The 20,593-nt window shown below is 38.8% G+C and overlaps 1 protein-coding gene across 22 annotated transcripts in view; it reads left to right on the top strand.

Moving 5' to 3' along the window:
- CACNB2 (calcium voltage-gated channel auxiliary subunit beta 2) overlaps positions 1-20,593 on the top strand; it is a 243,706-nt gene that overhangs the window by 147,291 nt on the left and 75,822 nt on the right. For 17 of the 22 annotated variants that reach the window (XM_080578282.1, XM_080578281.1, XM_080578286.1 and 14 more), the window contains one exon: positions 16,117-16,236. In XM_080578282.1, the coding sequence (XP_080434408.1) occupies positions 16,117-16,236 (120 nt within the window). Of the gene's footprint in view, positions 1-7,383; positions 8,401-13,672; positions 15,301-15,336; positions 15,625-16,116; positions 16,237-20,593 lie in introns of those variants that run through there. The other 5 variants (XM_080578279.1, XM_080578288.1, XM_080578268.1 and 2 more) reach the window with 5 other exon arrangements.

Here is a 20,593-nt window from a genome sequence, read left to right as displayed (position 1 = left end):
AACCATGCTGCCCAACTCCAGGTGATCCAGTAGCAAGGGAGAAGTTGTGTCCTTCCTCCTTCAAGGACTTGAAAAGTTGAGTTTATGGAGGCGAGAGGAAGAGATGAGGAGTGTGCAGACTGGCCTGGGTTGGCAAGAATAGTGCAATTCCCTCCGCAGATACAAAGGAAAAAACAATGAAAAGAAACCAAAGTATTTTCAAGTTGCACACACAGCATGGGTGAGCATCCTCATGTTGTTTCCGTAGCTCCCTCCTTTGCTTCTCACTTTCTTCTCCCAACTTGTACTAAGTGCTCTTGGGGAAAAAACCCACAAGGACGGAGACAAGTGCAGAGCCCCGTCTCCATGTTCCCTCCATCAGACTGCATGAGGTAGTCCTGTACCTTGCATCTCCTTTTCCATGTTTGAGTCAGCAGCTGGAAGGATAGAAGGAAGCCTTGCTCAGGACCTGGTTAAAGCAGAAGCTAATATTAGATCTGGGGATGTAATTTGTTCCATTTTTTATTGAGAGAATTTACTAATACGGAAACGTACAAATTTTGTGTGTGTGTGTGTAAAACACAGAATTATTTTTCTCTAGCAAGTTTTTTTAAGACAGTATCAAATACTTTTTTTCAGTGAAATATCCTACTGCAGCTGATCTCATAAAGAATTTACTGTTTTTACATGTTACATGAAACCACACGGTCTCTGACTTCCTTCATCATTAACAATAGGTCTGTATACAAGTGAAAACAAAGGAGCAGAAAACTAAAGTAAATTCTCAGACTCCCAGATCTCTGTGAAGGCAAACCAGGCTAGTCAAAACCAAGTGCATGAGCTCACAACAGAACAGAGGTGTTCCGGAAAGCCTGTCGTGACTAGGGGCAGGTATTGAAAACACTTACCCAGTTGTGATTGTGTAGATTTGTTCTCAGAAATGTGGTATGAATGTATGATAAAGTAGCATTACCTTTGAGTAGTTCAGTGATGTTCCATGTACTTTTAGGAGGAATTTTTACTGATTTGTTAAGTGGTTCTGTGCTCTCTTAAAATCTGGCAAAACACTGCTCAGCACCTCTTGCTGGACAGTTTGCCTCAGTGAAGTCAACCAGCAGTAACTTTTACAAGAAAACACAAACAAAGAAACAAACATAGAAATATAGGATGGTTTGGGTTGGAAGGGACCTTAAAGATCACCCAGTTCCAACCCCCTGCCACGGGCAATGACACCTCCCACCAGACCTGGTTGCTCAAAGCCCCATCCAACCTGTCCTTGAATATAACTTCATGATCAGGAATAACTGAGTTTTTCCTTTCTGTATTGTCATCTGCTCTGCAGGTCTCGCTATTAAAAAAAAATGGCTATTTTTCAGTGACAAATTTGAATCGAGTGTAACATAGCCAAAACAAGTGTTAGCAGGAGAGGCACCAAGCTGGCTACAGCAGCACAGAGCTGACGATGAGCTAATTCCTTGTGCTTCTCTGATTTACATAGCTACAACAATGCAGAATTGGCTTGGATTTCTCTGCACGCATCTGTGCATGTGTGTGTATAGGTCCGCAGGCTTTTGGGAATTATTTACAACTTGCTCCCTGTTACGCCACATACATTCATACTTCATATTTAATTAGATGTCAGGAGACATCTCTAGTTAGAGAAGTCTTGTGGGTAAGAGATACTAATGTCACGCCTGTTTTAAGTCATTAATTTATAACTCTCGTGGTGGAACCCTATGCAGGAAAGTCACAGCTATTTAGAAGCAGGCATCCTAAATGTCTCTTGTTAAAGAAACGGGACTTGTATGTGCTGTGCATGAATATGGTACAAGAAATTTCCAGAATTTGCAGGGGCCCCAGTGTGGTGTTTCTAAAAATAGCATTATTTTAAAGTCTGTTCTCCAGTTAAGTATTTGTGACATGCATTTTGATTTCTGTGTTGTTTAGTCCACGGATAGATGGGAGTTAGCAAAAGGGGTACATATACAAGCTGTTTTATGTGAAAAATTGAAATCGTGACTCCCCTGCAGCACATACGGGAAGCTAAAGTCACAAAGGCATGTTCACGCTGTCTGCCGTACGTGCCCGGCTGCCTGCTGTGGCAGACTGCCTGGTTTAGATGCTCTATCTCGGGCAGTGCAGCTCCGTTTCTCCCATCTACAGTGTATGATGCTGTGTGTGGCAGCCTAGATCGCTTGTTGCTCCCTGGACCTTTCAACACCACAGTAGTTACGACAGCTAGATTAAACACTCCTGGCAGGGGGGCTGAATATAGTCTGACATCATTTTGATAGGAACCTTCCACACAGGTGAATCAAAAGCCAGAAAAATCTGTTTAGGATCATGTGATCTGGAAGTATTCCGTTCATCCCTTCCAGGCACAATTCCCTTTATTTCTCTTCTTCTTTTACAGTTGAGATTGTGTGTTCATGCCTGTGTGGGAGTAGATTTTTGTTTTCCAGTCCATTATGATAAGTAGGTCTGATGAACCAGTTCCGAACAACTGATCAGATTAAACTTATTACTTACTTTTCTTCAATACTGGCTGTCAGGAAGTCTGTCATAGAAAAATCCATCCAGTTGTTTAACAAAGCTATGGGCATCTGTTTATATGAAGATTTGCCTTCTGTAAATGATAAACAAGCTCTGAACAATTGGGTTGACAAAATGAAGTGCTGATTGTTTACTCAGGCTATGTGTTACTTCCCAGATAGCAACTTCAGCTGATGAATAGGAATCACAAAATGCTGGGGATAGTTATTGCATTTTCCGTAAGAGTCACTAATTCTTCTTTCAGCAAATCTTTTATTTATGTAGAAACAGGTAATGCTAACCATGACAAGCTTGTTTATTTTGTGCGTCTCTGACCATATTAATAACTAGGATTTTTGCAGGGGAAAATTTAGTGAAACTTGGGTGTTTTGACAACTGTAATTACAGGACTGTAAGAACCAGCAATTTTAACTTTTCTCTGAGGAATGAATGAATGAAAGCCCTGAGAAGTTCTGAGTGTGTTTCTTTCTCATTTATAACACAATGTGAATCTACACGTTTTAACTCAGCAATACGTGATTGAATATCCATACAGTTTTTGGCATTTACAATTCTAGAATAACGCACTGTCTTCTTTTATGTTATGCAATATAGTTTTATTGTTCTGATAAATGTTGAAAGCAAGTCAAATGGACTTAATAAGCATCATATTTAATGCAGTTTTGACCTTCTTAAAGTCAGTTGCTGTGTTTTGTTCCAAATCTCTCAGCAAATATTCTTATTAAAAAGAATTTGTTTAAATCAGAGTATTTGTGTATTAGTGCAAGCAAAGCAATGCTGTTGCACAGATCCAAAAAAAAAAAAAAAGTTTCCTACTAAGCTGAATTCTTAAGTCTAATGTCAGGTAGACCATTACAGGAATTTTAAGCAGAGGGAAAAATAGTAGACGGTTCATAGAAGCAAAGCTGATACATGTATAACTATTATTAGAGTATTATATTATAATAATATAACTGTATTCCTTTAAGGAACAGCTCAAGATTGAAAGGAAAAGGTCCTTGCATGTCTTGTTATAACCTATATTTGCCCAAAAGTACATGAGATATTTACTTTTTCCTCACTGGAAGTGACTGCTTTTTCCATGTGATGAAACTGGCTGTAATGAAAGTGACTTTGTGTCGAACTCGACGCAGTCGTATTTCTCTGCACGTGCAAACCTCTCAGCAAGATAAATTGAGGCTAAATGTCATTTAACTGCATAATTTATTATTTTAAGATGTTAGATTACTTTTAGAGTTCATCTGTATTTTTCTGGTATAGGAGGTTAGCAAGGAAAATTCTGTAGAAAGTTGCAAAATTTTTCACCCATGTAGATTTTCAAAACTCAACTAGACAAGGCCCTGAGCAACCTAACCTGGCTTTGAATCTGGCCCTGCCTTGAGCAGGAGGTTGGACTACATGTGCTCCAGAGGTCCTCTCCGGTCTATTTTTTTATGTGATTCTCTTCAGAGGATATAGGGTATAGAGATATATTGATGTCACTGAAATGGAAATTCCCATGTTTTATGGTATAAATCAAAACTCACTCACAGAAGTCAACAATTGCCAATGATTTAGTTCCTATTGCTGAAGGATGCCCTATATAGGTCTGAGACTTTAGGCCTTTGATCTGTAATTAATCCTAATTCTTTTCCTTCATCTGCATTCTATATAAACATGGTTATGCACCTATGCACCCATACAGTGAGAACTGAAGAACAGGGGCATTAGGTTGTTGCTCAAATATAGTCAATTTATCATATGTATCATATTGTGGTTTACCACTTATATTTAAGAAAGTTGTGTTCTGCTTCCCTTAATTATCTTGTGGTCTTTCTAGGATGGAATAAGTCTTATTGTTTGCTATAATTCTGTTGTTTGTTATACAGACATCCTGGCAAGAACATGGGTGGCCTTCAGAGACGCTTAAATAAAATCATAAGGCTCATTGTACAAGACTCTAATACCATATGTGAAATTTTGCTTTTGCTGATTGACTTTCCACTAAAACTTAACAGCAAGAAAATGATTTTTTAATCTAGTTATCACATACACTTATTTGTCGATACCAGCTAGTAATTTAAACTGCTTTGCCTTCTGGTTATAAGAGTTTTCCCATGCATGCGTGGATGTTATTGCCCTCTCCCCATCAGTAATATGGATTTTAAGGAACAATGAGTAATTTTGCTCAGCCGTATCTTGTTAGTGCAAAATAATTCTCAGATCAACTTGTGTTCAGAGGTTTGATGGACTTAGCAGGGAAGAACATCTGGGAAATGGTCAGGATATGGCTATTCTTAGTGTATTGAGGGAGGAAAATACAATCCAACTGATACCATTTCTTCCAACCATTCTGGCCTTGTCAGCACAGGACTAAGAAGATTTGAGCACTTTCTGTAATCAATTTCCTCCCAGTTATAAGTATACATTAAAAAATGGCAAATTAAAAGAGGGAAAAAAAAAAAAAAGAGGCAAAAAACCCAACCACGAGTTATGCTGTTTTGCTTAGGGATATTTTAAATAAACCTGGACATCTGTGTTTGTAAGTGTGGTGGGAGAGATTAGTCCTGCCGGTTACACAACATGTTTTGTGGATCAGCTTGCCTTGTGACAATTGACAGCGTTGTCCCTGCAATTCTGTGGTAGATTTTATGGCGTGAATAAAATGCTATTCCATTTAAATGAGATCTTTTTTTACTGTGATCAAAGGGGAAACAGGAAGGAGCTACTCTTGAGATCATTGGCTATCTTGATTTTGAAAACGAACAGAGCTTTAAAATACATGATGCCTTTTGAAATCACAAAAGGATCCAAGCCTGCAGACAGGCAACAGAACACGAAAGGTTATAAAAGAGCACATTTGTGTTACTGTGCCAAGTTCAGCAACAAGCGTTTCCTTTTATTCTCCACAAAGAAAGAAATAATAAACCATAATTTTTGTTTTACCCCTTGTGAACTCAGAAACTTTAAGAGTAAAGGAGATGCTAAGTTTATGAGTTACCACTGGTTATAGACTGAATTAACTATTGGAGAAGGAAGGACGGAAGAAGGAAATTTCACGTCTAGAGGGGGAAGTTCTTGTTTCCTAAATAAAAATTTACAATACTTTGTAACAACTGCTTTAGCTTTATATAAATCAGTTAAGGAAAAATGTAAAATAATAAATAAATGAGTTACTAAATTCCTTTTTCCAAAACAGCGATGAGCTGGAATGCATCTTGCATTTATTGCTGACTTCTGGCTTTAACCTGACCAAGGAAGCCAGCTTTGTGTCTCTGGAGAATATTCCAGGGCGTTTGAGTATGAAGATACCTGAGTTGTGGTGCAGCAACACATATCCAATCTGTGTGTCCACTGAGGTTTTGGGTGGCAATTTTTTAAGCAGAAACTGGAGGAAACTCATAAAACTCCCTCATAAACTGAAGGAAATAATGAAGTTTAAATCAGCATAACCAAATGTGTTTAATTTCATTTCCGAACAATGGAGCAAGAGGAAAAAGCAGTCTTTGGCCAGTGCAGCTCCAGAAGAACACAAATTGGCAGGGAGGACATGGGTTTGTTTTAATTGCTTTGGCGAGAGTTAGCACAACATATTTTGAGACCTGGGATTTCCATTCTTGAGTTTGTCGTCATTGCAGGTGCCGAAGGCTGTCTTCTCCTCTGTGACCAGCAGCCGGGTAGGGATGTGGTGGAAGGAAGCTCTTCCTCTCAGGAATCTTCCGAAGTTGCTTGATGCTAGTAGCATATTAGTGATGTTACTTTACAGTGATGTGTAGCATTGTTAACCTTAATGTTTTTAAATGAGCTGACTATCGTACAGCACGTCTAGAAATACCAGCTTGCCAAGGTGCAAGTTCTGCAAGGAGTATTTTGTTAGATTTCCAAAGCTGCAGATCCATCTAAAATCCTAAGCTCCTGAGTACAGCATCTTGTGCAGTAAGAACACAGAGAAGCACAGGTGCTACATCCAGGGGAATGATCACCCCACTCTGCTCAGTACTGCATCCACCACGTCTGGATTAATGTGACCAATTTTGATGCCTCCCAAAAAGAAAAACCTGGATAAATTGGGGTGGGCTCAGTAGAGGGACCCTAAAAGGTTGGAGATGGAGCCCTCGTGCTGCAGTGAGAGGCTGAGGGACAGGGGCTTGTTCAGCCTGGAGATGAGATGGCTTCTTGGGGGGAGGTTGGACTGGAGATGTCCTGAGGCCCCTTTCTGCCTGAAATACCTTGTGGTCCGGAGAATAAGATGGAGTATGTTAAGTCTCTGACACCGGAGAGAGCTCAGACAGGTGTTTTAGTCCTCAGGCGTTCTTTCTGAGGATTTTGAATTTGTCAGCAAATCAAGCATATTTTGTGTTGATATTCAGTATTGCAGCAGTAGATAAAAGAGCAACCAGTGGTTCACAATTTGTTGCTTCCTCTCAAGGAGGAAATAGCTTGGAGGGGGATATGATGTAATGTGCTCTCCTGACCCAGACAAAGTCTGTTCTGAATCAGAAAGAAGTCTGGTCCTGATGTTTCTCTTATGTCTGAAAGACAGAAAATGTTTGGTCTTGTAGGTCAAATCCGGAGTTCACTTATTATCCTGGAAAGAGGCTGTTGTACTCTACTAAACTTTGAACATTCCAGAGTATGAAAAATATTTCAGCATTGAGTTCAGAAAGATCACAATATCTTGTGCTTTTTAAATGTTTTCCTTTAATTTTTCTGTTGCAATTCATTTATATTTTATTTTCCTTCAGGTTAGCATCTAATCATTGTCTTCAGTAGCTCACACGTTTCTGTTTCCAGGTTGCCTAAAACATTTACTCCTCTTCTAACCCTCCCATCTTTATTTAAATGGTCATATCTCAGTGGTGCTATTACAAATCCAAAGTACAAGATCTGTTTTAGCTGTAACAAAAATACGCATAGATTTGTTAATTATTAGAGAATATATACTATTGGGTGGCACGCTTTGTACCCTCACCCTCTCTGTGTGGGTGCACTGGGCTAGATACAGCTTAGAGTCAAATCTGAAAGAGCCAATAGATGCGAACAGTTGACATGATGCAATCCATACATCAGCTGGTATATTTTGGTATTTTGGATTTAGAACAATAATTTTAAAGATAGGAAATGCTGGAGAGATGCAATTTTCCAAGATTATTATTTTGGTATATGATAGACAAGAGGGGCAGGAGGTCTTTCCAGAGAGACTTCTGCATTGCTGTTAAAGTATTACGCGCTGTTGAATTCTTGAAATCCGATGAGATTAATTATTAGAAATCTGGTAATATCTAAATAGAGTAAGGGGCCCCATCTTCTCAAAAAACTGCAAGCGGTTTGCTTTGCTTTATGCTAGACCTGGAAGATAGGTAATGGGTGTAAAGCACCAGTCCTGATGTTTCCCAAGCAGCACACACAAGGCTGAAAGCTGGAGCTAACACCTGAAACCTCAAGGACCCACGTGGCTTGGGATACACTTGGAAACCGAGCTTACATTTAGCCCACCGATGAGGCTATGTGTATTGCAGGTAGTGTTTATGGCCTGGAATAAATGGTGCCACGCAGTGTGTAAGCAGCTCGCTTGGTGTTTCTGGCAGTAATGGAGAGAGCAAGGCTGCAGATGCTTAAAGGACGGTCGTGCCTGCTAGCGATACCTGGGCTGAGTCACAGACAGACAGACAGACCGCTGGTTGACAAGCTTTAAGTGAGCCTGGGTTAGTGAACACTTCATTAATTATTTCATTAGTCTTCACTGTGTGTAATTTGACAATGGGGTTGAGAAGAAAAGCCCTCCTAATATAAGCAGTGAGCAAATTGCAGTGTTTTATGTCATGACAGTCGCTGATTACTGTTAACAAAAGATCATGACTGGAAGAATCAAGATTTCAGCAGTAGAAGGTGAGCTGGAAAATAAACTTGTCAGAGGTAGAAAAATGTTGTTTCTGACAACTAATCTATGACAGCAACTTCTTCAGAGTGCACACTTGCCAAACTAACTCGAGAAGATACATGGAAATAAAATAATTAGTTAAACAGATGAATATGTTTACAGTATAGAAAGGAAGGGTAGCAAGCATAAATACGTATTCAAAGCAGCTGTTACATTTGAAATAGTAGAATATGGAAGACTTCACTTTATATGTTTAATCTCAACATTTTTAAAAATTAAAACAACAAACCCAAACCTTCCATTAGTTATCTGGAGTAGACTTAAAATATTAAATTAGAAAACCAAGTAGGGCTTGTATATATAGAGATAGTTTGATGAAATGCAAAGGCAATATTTTTTTCTTCAAAATTCTCCATTGCTAACAGCATTTCATGCTAAATTTTATAGGAAGTTATTTTTAAGTATGCAGAAAATCTTAATGACTTGAACCAAAATCCCAGATAAAAATATACTGAAGATCTGGAACAGAGAATCTAAATTGGCACTTTTAACTGAGCTGAGACAAATTGAGATGATGGTTGCCATGCTTTTCTGTAAATTCTTTCCTTTTCTAGTTGTCTTTCTGTTTCCTTGGTGTCATCTCAGATGCGTTTTCCATTTTTCCTCGTTTTAATTGAGAGCCCTTGCGATTTTGTATCTGACCTAATCTTTGTCTCTCTCTCTCTGTTCTTTCTTGTATATCAGCTCATACCATTTTATATTTTAAATCCTTTTTTTTTGTGTGTTGTCTTTCTGTAATTTAAAATCCTTCCTTTGTGATATCAGCTGTTGATTAATGCAGTCAAAACCAGTGGTTTTTTCTTTCGTGAAAACCTTATTTTTTTTAACCTGTTCCTGTCTCAGTAAACAACACCACAATGCAACTTGTTATTACTAATAATCTTGGTTTACCTTTGCCTAAGGGCTTGCACATATGGTTAAGTTACCATAGCTTTAAGAAGTTGTCATGAGTCAACCAAGTTGTGCTCAGATACGTGTGTGTGCTGGCAGTCTGAGACAAAAGTGAGATGATTCAAGTTCAAGCAGCTTGCAATCATGTCCTTGGTGTATTTTTGTTACTCTGACACCTCTCTCTGAGTTGTTCCACTGGAAACATCTTACCTCTGTTGTTGCTCTGACTTTTTCTTACAGCTCAAAATCATCAACAATTTAATCTCATCCTCTATATCCAATTAATTGTTTCAATGAAAAATCAAATTATATTGTTTTAAAAAAAAACAAAACAAACTAAAGTTTTTGATTATGTGATTATTGTTGATAAACCGTATTTTGGTGAGTTGGGAGACCTCCTTGGTTTCCTATCATTGCCCTCTTCCTAAAAAGCACTCTAAACTTTCTCTTATAAGTGGGAGAATCTCTCTGTCAGAATATACAGAGCTACCAGATTATCCTCCTTCAGAGGCTTTCACAGAACTAATCTCTGCCATAATACATATAGAAAACTTGCTTAAATAACAACCCACCATGGTTATGCAATGATGAGTCATAATGCTGTTACTGAATGGTTAAAATTGCTTTTTCTATTGCACTTGCTACCTTGATCCCTTTCTTACTCCCATTTTTTTCTGCTGACATCCTTCAGACTGCAGATTCTTTTAAGCATGGTATGTCATTCACTTTGTGACTGTACAGTGCTTAGTACAATGTGGCCTCAAATAGTCTTCTCTTTTAGACGGTTTTTGCAAAATACGGTAAACTGTAACACACCAGAACATCCCACAGATTTGGGAAAGTTTGGCTTTGGTTGAGGGGTCTGTGTGTTTGGTTGATCACTTTGCTAAGCTCCGCAGCTGCCTTTCTGGAAACAGTTTGCATGTTGCCAAAAGTTTTCCAAAGAGTAGCCACAAAAAACCAATCAGTCCTCTAAAAATACAAACTCATGCTACTTTCTCTTTACAAAGCAACAACAGAAAAACAAACATTTAGGCTAGTATTGTGAAAATGTTAGTACAAATGTGTGCCTTTTTTTTTTGTTTGGTGTGCAATTTATTTATTTATTTATTTATTTGCTTGATAAAGTACCTGGTACAACTGTTTCCCTGGTCTAAGAATGCCAAAATCTAGGTTTCTGCAAAGCTAAGATCTGTTTTAAAAAACTCTTTCATCCAGCTGTTGATTGGATTAGCATCCTGGAAACCTGTTAATGTCCAGCTGGGTGCTGCGATTAAGCTTGCCAAAGTCATGTTAAGGGTAAAGAGAAGACTGGTTTTCTATATAATCTCCTTTTTAATCACATTGCCACCCTAAAGCTCCCAGCTGTTCTAAAATTTCACTCCTCCTGCTATATGAACGTCCCCTGTGGATGTAGATTCCGCTGCAATGCCCAATTTGCTGTAAACCAAAAAATAAAGAAAAATTCTAATCACTGTTGCTTTGGTTCTTAAATGCAAGCAAAGCATTTCAGTGACTGTTCTAAGAGTTGTTTGCATTCCCTATATGGTGCCTGTGGGAGAGCAGCTTTACAGCATTTAAGTGGAAATGGGCGTGTGCTGGGCAAATGGCCAGCCTCTGCCCGTGCCAAGGACCAGAGAGGGCACGAGGACTGACTAGCCTTTGAGCCTGCCAGGCTGTGAAGTGTCCATGGCCCTTACCCAAGGAGTCAAAAATTCCTGCCTCATATCCCCTTAATGAATGCGTGCTCTCCTTCCTTTTCCAAAATATATTTCATATTGCACGTACCACAGGTACATGCCAAACAATCAGAATTACTTCAGTATTTCCTTAAAAATACAACCCTCAAGTAATTAATTTTACAATCTGTACAACACTGTATGGCACTTTCAGAATTGAGCTGTGTTTTAGGCTTTGAAGAACATCTTTCAAAATAATGACATTGCTTAGAGGTCTAGAGAAATCATCCTAAACAAGAAATTGTCACGTTTGCCAGCTCTGGCCACTGTGCCAGACTGAGGTACCCATTGTACTGGTGGTGTTTTTCTAATTGTATGGCCCACAGATTGCAGGTTGGTCAGTCTGTGATGAAACATGGCAATCTGTGTTCTTTGTTAGCGTGTTATGATTAAAATTTGCCCACGCCAGCAGTTTCACTTTATGCTATATTTTAACATTTCACATTTTTCTTGTGTTTTGCATCACTTTTAAAGATTTTTAAATGAATTGAAAATTTTAGAGAAGTAACCTTTCAACATTTTCTTTTCTATTAACTTTTTTTTTTTGGCATTCCAGGTGTCGTAGTGCATCAGATAGACATGGTATATCATCTCAAATCATGTCCTAACCTAGTGAGATGTAGCTCAGATCTCACTGTGCTAACAAAGAACAGTTAAAAGTATGAAGGCATACTGATATTTCTCCTTTTGGATTTAAAATTCTCTTCAGCATTAAATAAGTGAAGAGATGAAAAATACATCTCAGAGGAAAACCTAGCATTATAAATGAGGACTGTGTGTGCATTCACATGTACTTCTTTTTTCTTGCAAAAGCTTGTATGTTTGTACACTGTTTCATGTCTTCATTTAATAAATAATACTGTAAAAAGTCCCTCCTTGAAGGAACTTGTTTGATAATTCTAACAAGATAATTATTTGAGAATTTTCAGGAGTTTGGAAAGTTATCTGTCCTAATGATATTCAATTCATAAGTGGATTACCAAGCTAAAGAAAAACCCTGTGTTCTCAGAGGACCACTTTTATTTTTCATGAGGAAGGCATAATATAAAGTCCATGACTGAATTTGCAAGTGTAATGATAGCTGTATGAACCCAGAGAGAATTTATTACAGGAATTTCTACCTACAAGTAAAGGAAAATAACAACAAGAATTATCTTTACAGAGCAGTGTTTTTTACCTGGAAGACAGTCTTATGAAGATGATACGCCCCTATTACAAAAGATAAGATGTTTGGTCTTGAGGAAAGAGGACCTCAGATATGATCACATGATTTTACACTACAAGTGTGAAAAGTATGGCTTCATAGTAAAAAACAAACAAACAAAAAAGAACCTTATAGAAGCTACTCTAATAGAATAAGTGAAAAGATAGTTGGTAAATATTTGTCAAGTATGTCATTAAAACAGGGAACGATTTTTAAAACAAACACGTTTTGTAAACCTGCCACGCAAGGTGGAGAAAAGGAGAAAAAGAATAAATAGATGGGATAATTATTAACGTGAGTTGTCTCACCTTTCTTAGATAGCTTCCCATGAAAGATGAGTGACTGGGGACTATAGCAGCATGTATCGTTGCAGCTCTTCCATATTGCAGTGGAATGAGATGAACACCTGCAGAAACACAAGATTTCAGAAGCACTTGGGAAAAATCTCTGCTAGTCTCCAGAGCAAGCCCTGAAACTTAGTGTAACCCAGGGAGGTAGTGCAGTTTCCTTACCTGTAATGAATGGGCAATACACAACCACGTGGCAATATTTTCCTTGAATAGTCAGGGAATTTCCAAGTCAGATTAAAAAAAAAAAAAAAGATGAAACTGCAGTGAACTAAGTTTTAAATTATTTTTTTTTCATATGAAAGTAGTTGAAAACATTCCTAGTTTGTATAAAAATAGTCACTAGCTTATAAAATGAATTAATTGTATGATCCTCCTTTTCTGGATTGCCCTGATGTCAGACTTCCAATTTTTTTTTTCCGTGCTCAGGAATTTACATGACCATGTCTGTCCCACTGGGGAAATAAATGTAATGTTGTGTTTGATACATGTGATTTGTCAATATAATTAAAATAAATTGAATCATTATGATTTTTTTTGAATGTATGTTGGGTTTGTGGCCAACATAAGACATGACCAGCACTACAAATGATCTCTGCAGCCGGAAAGATGAAATTCCAGTTTTAATAATGCTGACCTAACATCTGGCTCCTCTAGGGCCACAGGAATTACTTTTCTGTGCTTTGTGTCTTTTTTTATTGGCTGAGGACCAGTTAGGCAACATCCTTTCTGGACAGCAGGATGAAGGACAGTAAAAGTGATGCCGTGCCACTTCATCAGTGGAAAATGTGATGCGTTCACTGTGGAACCACTGTAGAAAGCTAACACCCCCAGTGTCAGTTGTGTGATTGCGGTGTCAGGCTTGCTCGTTGGTGTTCCTCTTGCTTAAAGGCAGCGTTGCCTAGGGGTTATCTGTGACCGGTTGTCTTGCTCTGCTCCAGAGGAGCACCATGGAGCTGCAGAGCTGGGGAAGGGTTTGGAGGTGCCATTGCTGCAGTGAATGGGTGCTGGGGGATCCTGGAGTGTTGGGGGGCTGGGGTTCTGGAGGGGGGGGGTGGCTTTGTCACAGTCTCAGCTTTCATTAATGCTCGATAATATTAATGGTTTTGACCTGACCAATAGTCACTATTGTGTCAACCGTAATAGCCTTTAATGTCTAGGCTGAACTTTTGGCCACTTGTTGCTGCTCGTCCTTTGCCACCGTTGCCTCCAGCTCCACTGGTGCAAAGTCACAGTAAAGGGGAAATTTAAACAATAGGCACCTTTGAAATGTGCTTACAATGACTCTGGGCATTTCCCTAATGGACAAGATTTTTTACAAATTCCAAGGAAAGTTTGAATATATTTTATTTTTTTCTCCTTTTGCTTTAGCTCACTGGGCATTTTAGTTTTAGAAGATCACTGTAACATATTAGATCTATTTGGACTCCTGTAAGCAAAACATCCCTTAATTTTCTTAATGTAATTTCCTTGATGTCTGTTCAAAGACAGGTTATTAAACTTTTAGCTGTAACGGATCTTTTTTTTTTTTTGACCAGAATTCTGCATATCTGCCAGTGAATCGTAAATGTTCTGGATAATCATGCCTTAGTCTGTTATTCCCACGTCAGTTTATGAAAGGATGGAGGGTGGCTCTGGAAAGCAGAACGTGGAAATGAAATGTTCCCTCTTGCTTTAGCCCTGTTAGCATCTAATATTTATGCATTACGCGGTAAGTTGCAGCATCCTTGCTGTTCTCATCTGTCAATGTCAGGAAAATACAAGCAGCGACTAGGGGGTTAAATTCCTGTTCCACAGGCGCATTTTGGGATTTACGTCTCTGCAAGAGAGCTCGGTGCCTTACAGTGACGGGAAGCGCTTCGTGACAGGAGCAGGGCTTGCAGCAGACACGCATGACAGCAGCGAGACACTGTACCAGCTATTCCAGCTTTGCAGGGACCTCACGTTTTCCAGCTGTTTACCCTTGAGATGTAAAATGGCAATTTGGCATAGGCTACCAGCACGGTGTGATGTGAGCATCTGCGTAAAAGGCTGCACATATGGAGCATGCCCAGTGCTCTGAACAGCCTGTTACCCCACCCCCAGCCAATCTAGGAAGAGATGAAATGAACTTTGCACTTGCAAATGTCACTGAATACATTTTGCACAGGATTTTAAAAGGTTCTCTTATAAGCACTATTTTTAACAGCCAAATCCGCCCCCCCAAACGAAAAGGAAAAAGCCCTAGGTATTTTTCTGTGGTCGATCTCAGTTATCATCAATTGAAGCCTCTCTCACAACATTTACCTGAAGTCTGGCTTATTTTACCTTTTTATCATTCAAGTTGATTTTTTTTTTTGGAGGTGGTGTGGATTTTTTTTTTTTATTTTTATTTTTTGCCTTTTTACTGGCATGAGAAAATTTGAGAATTTAATTGCACTAGAATACTTGGAAGCAGCGAGGCTGCAAGCTTGAAAGGCAGAGGGAAGAGAAGGAAGGCTCTCACAGCAGAGCATGGATAGGAAAGGAGCCGTGATTCTGCGGTGCTCAGTGTGCACATGTTTTATGAGATCAGTGCCGGGCGCTGCAGCTGCGGACAATAACTGAGCTGTCTGGCTAATGAAGGCCACCTGGATCAGGCTTCTGAAAAGAGCCAAAGGAGGACGTCTGAAGAATTCTGATATCTGTGTAAGCCCTACGTTTTCATTACTGGCATATATTATGTGTATTGCAGAGAGGGAGGAAAAAAAAATACGGTGAGGAGAGTGCAGTTGTTTTCATTCTGATTGAATTAGCAGAACTCTGTTTTGTATGCAGGGGGAAATCAGAGCTGTCATTATTTATAGAGCTGTTCTGGCATTGTGACTGCTTCCATTGTGGCGATAAGTGGACGTGTGTTGAGTCCAGACAGATTTTATTAGTTGGAAGTTGATTTGTGGTCATTTACATGTTTTGCTGAGGGGCAGAGATGGATATGAGCCATTTGCAGTTCTGATGGGGAAAGTGTGTCAGGTAAAGAGGTTGCCCTAAAATAAAAATGGATAGCAGAGTTTGATTCTGCTAGTAGGGATATTGTGTAATGGTAATTATTGATACTGAAGTTACATCTTGGCTACAAAAATCTGTTTCCTTGCTAATAATGTCACTGCTTAGAGTTTTCATCTTTATGGAGCCATCCTTGAAGCTGCTGTGTGTCCTTCAGCCCTGCACTGCACCACTGCTGTAACTCTACAGAGCAACTGGCTCTGCTTACTAAAATGCATATGAATAAGAACACAGGCATAGTGCAGGAAATATAACACTGGGGAAGACACCTGCGCTTCTGGAAAGTGTCCAGAAGAAAATATTTACTTAGATGTAATTTTACTAAGTGACTTTCCCTTTTTGGCAGTTATTCTCTTTTCAGGGATACAGATTTAATAGGAAAGACAAGGTGAATAGCCACTTCTGCTCTTCTTGAACGCTGAAGCAACTTGTGACATTATTTTTCCTTTCCTTGTGCAGGGTTCGGCGGACTCCTACACCAGCCGTCCATCCGATTCAGATGTATCTCTGGAAGAAGACAGGGAAGCAGTGCGGAGAGAGGCAGAGCGACAGGCCCAGGCACAGCTGGAAAAAGCAAAGGTAAGATGTTATTTTCCTTTCATAAAATTCATAAAGAGTAAGATTCATAAAACGTTCTGCTTTAAAGAGCTGTCATCTCATCCATTACTGGTACAAATGTTTATAATGTGTTAACATACACTGCAAGACCTGTTATAAAGATTTTCCAGACAACAGTAGGAATTATATTTTTCAGGAAAAATCACTTAGAATCTGAATTTGCCATAAAAGGCATTCAGTTAGCATGCATCAATAAGAATAATCTTATTTAGATGTGTACACTTTTTCTTTTATTGAATATACTTATTAATTTGCAATGCATATGCTCAAAGCTTAGAGTTTTTACTGAAGATGCTCATGGAAGTTTGCCTTTGGATCCCTATGACACTTAAAACTTAAGAGTTCTAGAAATCAGCCCTCAAACATCCTGTTCACCACACTTGAGGAAAGGATTGGTCCCTAAAAGTCATATGTAATTAGAGTCTGTTGGAAGGATCTTTTTTCTTTTTTTTTTCTTTTTTTTTTTTTTACTGAAGACTTCACTGGCTTTCTTTACAGTTTGAGTGTTAAATGACCCTGTGAGTAATATGCTCTAGGACTTGTTAAGATTTCTGCTTCTAACTCCATACTCCTGGCAGATAGTGACAGATTAGTAAGAAAATGCTAAATGAGCTTCAGGTTCTTTCTGTGTGTTTAGTTAGGACTGTAAGGCTTTTAGCAGTAATACAATGAAAGAGTATGGGCTTGTCTTTCTTTCGTATGTACTATATCTTTAAATATTATTGCACCTGTAAAAATGGGGCTTATATTGTTTGTTATCATTCATTTATCACTGCATTCCAATCTTTCCTTTTGTGTGCTGCTGGTCAAATCTTGGTGCATTGCTGTTTTCCAAGATCTGTTTTTCAGTATCATTTCTCATATTTATATATTAAAATACACTATTGAGATTCCTCCTCAGATGTACCTTTTTTTCTCCTGTGTTCTCTGCATTTCTCTCTGATTCCCCTCCTCCATTTTGCCTCATTTTTTATTTCCTTATCTCTGATCTATCTCCTGTTCTGTCTCCTTTTCCACTGCTAGCTTTGCCTCTGCCCATTTACACCACCTGTTTTACAAGGTTTCTTCATAAATTCAGGAGTCCATATCACTGAGGTATTCATCTGATTGTTTAGCAAGAGCCAGCTCCATAAATAAAAAAAATAGTGTAATCCACAAGTAGGCAGCCTCTTCAAGAAAACTTGAATAGGGAAGCTGAAGATGTTTTTTGGAAAATGTAATTATTGACCTATATTTAACAAGAGTTCCTAATGCAGCTTTTTGATGTGCTGCTGGAACTTGCCAACCATAGAAGGTGCTGAACATCTCTTTTTGGTCAGATCCTGCTGCCCTGGGATCAGTACAGCAGAAATGCCCCAAAAGCAGCCTGTTTCTTCCCTTTCCCCTTGTATCTCACAGCTATTGCTGATCGTAATCAGGACTTTCAATTTTATCAGGATTGCTTTTAGTTAGTTGTGTTTTTTTTTTTTTTCCTGTTAGGAGAGATGATAAAGACTGTTCTGAAATTTGGGTTAAGTGTGGAATTTTATCAGTAAATGCACAATCTTTAAAAGAAGAGTTGAAGTAATAATATCTTGCAGACTAATCAGGGTAGCACTACAGCACTTACTGCTGAACTGATGCATCTCAGTGATGAGTAAATCTATGCGAGTGTTGCTATGGGAATTTGGCTTACTGATGCTGGCTTGAATGCATGGACAGCCCTTATGTAATATTCATGACCTCTAGCACAGCTGCCATTGTAGTTCATAGAGAAAAATGCTACCAGATCCTGAGTTTTTAAAATTGTATTTCTATACATCCAGGCAATGTTCTCACTCCAGCTGGCATAAGATACAGTCTCTAGGTCTGACACCGTCTGAGACTATAAGACAACTTGTGAACAGTCAAAGTAGCAAAGGCAACTGCCAAAAACAGCCTTCTATAACAATGGGTAGTTCTAGTCGTGTATAAAACACAAAATGAATTATTTAAAACTCTTGTGCTTTGAAATAGATTGACGCTGAAACTACATGAGCAGTTTTGTTTCTTAAGCCAAATGTTAAAAAATAATAATAAAAAAATATTCCAGGCTGTAATGTGTGGAAATAGTTTTATTTAGTGGCTACGGCCATGCAATATTTAGTGTTAATACTAATACTTAATATTAAATAGAATATTACACGTATTTGTCAATTTCATTTAAAATAAATGTTTTAAAAGACTTAAACTAAACCTAACCCAGTAGCTCTGAAATATTATAGGATGTGCTTTTCTGTCTTCGCTGGTGATTCTTCACCTCCCTGAAACACGGTTTAATCAATGGAGCAGTAACTTCTGCTGGAGCTGCCTGGCTCCTGCGTGCACCCAGACTTGTTCCCCACAGGCAGCGGTTCCCTGGCTGCCTCGCCATCGCCATCACCAGCTATCAGGCAGAGCCAAGTGACGCAGCTGCTTTAACTTTTCACCTTTTAATACTGTGAGTGGAAGTGTTGATCCTAAATAAAGTCATTATAATTCTGTTTGTCACAGGAATTAGAAAAGGCTGACATACATGAATAATGCAGCAGTGGAGAGAAAATGATAGTGAATTAAGGGTAGATTAAAAAAAAAAAACTGTTGAACTGTGTCACGCACTCGGTGAAAACACTTTAATGACATCCATTTTCCTTTCTTACAGCTAGGGAAAACACCTAAACTGTAGAGGAAAACTATACTAATAAAGCACACAATGGCAAATTGTTAGGCAGATTGTAAGGTTTTTAATTTTGGCTTTTTCTGGATTCTAATATCACATCCAATATGTACCCAGATAGGGTAATAAATAAAACAAATAAAAACTAAAAAGACTGTAAGAAAATATGCATTCTGCCACCTGGATTTTTAAAAGCATTGCTTCTCTAGAAAATGGTTAAGCAGATTTTGCTGACTCACTTTGGCATGAGATTTACTGTAAGGAAGCGGGGGGCACAGCGCATCTATGGAATCATCCAGGGATGGAAAATGAAGAGGCGACAGATGAGGGTACCTGTGGGCCAGCAGCTATTCCCAGGGGAAACGGTCCTCCAAATGAAGCTGTTAAGCCTGAAGATAAAACGTTCTTGGTTAGAACAGTTTTACAATGCAAATTTTGAAAGGTGGATTTTTTATTTATTTATTATTTTTTGCATGGACTCCATAGTCCGTAGTATGAGGATTAGGTTAAAGCGGACCTGCACTGTGGCTGATGATGGCACCCTAATGATGCTGGGATCTAAGGACTTTTTCTGATGCTCTTGCCGAATTTCATGTTTATATAAAAATCAGAATCTTATGCATTGATAAGTCAAAAAATAAGTTAGCCTGTTGACACTACTTGCTTTTTAGTGATTATATTTTAAAAAGTTGTCATTTCTACAGTCAGTAATTGTGTCCAGAATAGGAAATCTCAGTTCCTCTCAACTCTGCTTTGTTTGCAAGCCACCAACTACTCTACTGCCAGCATCCTTTTAGGAGTTTGTTAAAACTTGAAATATCCGTAATCCTGGTTTAAAAGTTAATTTTGATCATTTTTACACTAGGACTGTGAACCACTACAATTTTGGTACCAAGTATCCCTTTGCTGACTCTTAGGCAAAAATACAGAGCAATAATGAAAGCTGACGTGTTGCTTTCTTGATGTGTGCTGTAGTAGTCGTGAGGGCTTGTGACTGCAACAGTGCAGTGTCTTAAAGTGCGACACATTGCCCCATGCATGGTTTGGGGACCGTTGCTTTGAAATATCTAGCAGGCTGGGATAATGCCTACATATCCCTGCAAGGCTGAAGGCATGAAAAAGATTGTCAGATGTAATTATCCAGTGCAGTGTGCCAAGACTAGTTATTTAAGTATTTATTCACTCTCAGGCAGGTTTCACAGCCTCTGAATGACCCCACGCTGCTAGCAGGCAGCTGCAAAGCTAGTTAAGGTATGTCTACTTAAGCTGCAGCAGCACTTTTGACAGACCAGAAGTGCCCATCATCTTGATGTGTGTCCTTATATTATGTCAGCATGTTACAGCATGGAGACCCTTTCCATTCTCTCTTAATTATGAGAACGCTGTGGTGCTGAACAGCATCCAAAGCCATAGCAACACAGGGTAGTGCTTTGTGTCAGCTGTTGTGTATGGTAATATTTCTTCATTGATTTCTTCTCATTTGCCATTTTGTTTTAGAATACTTCCACTGCATGTTATCATTTAGACAGCTAATGTTGCGTATCAGAGTTGCTGGGATTACATGTGAGCTGGCACAGTAGTCTAGCTGGGAATAAATGAGTTGTTGATCTAAAAGTACAGTTGCAAATCTGGTTGTTGCTTAGC

This window comes from Anser brachyrhynchus (assembly GCF_964034855.1).
Source record: "Anser brachyrhynchus genome assembly, chromosome: 2".
Lineage (NCBI taxonomy): Eukaryota > Metazoa > Chordata > Aves > Anseriformes > Anatidae > Anser > Anser brachyrhynchus.
This window is presented reverse-complemented; position numbering and strand designations above follow the sequence as displayed.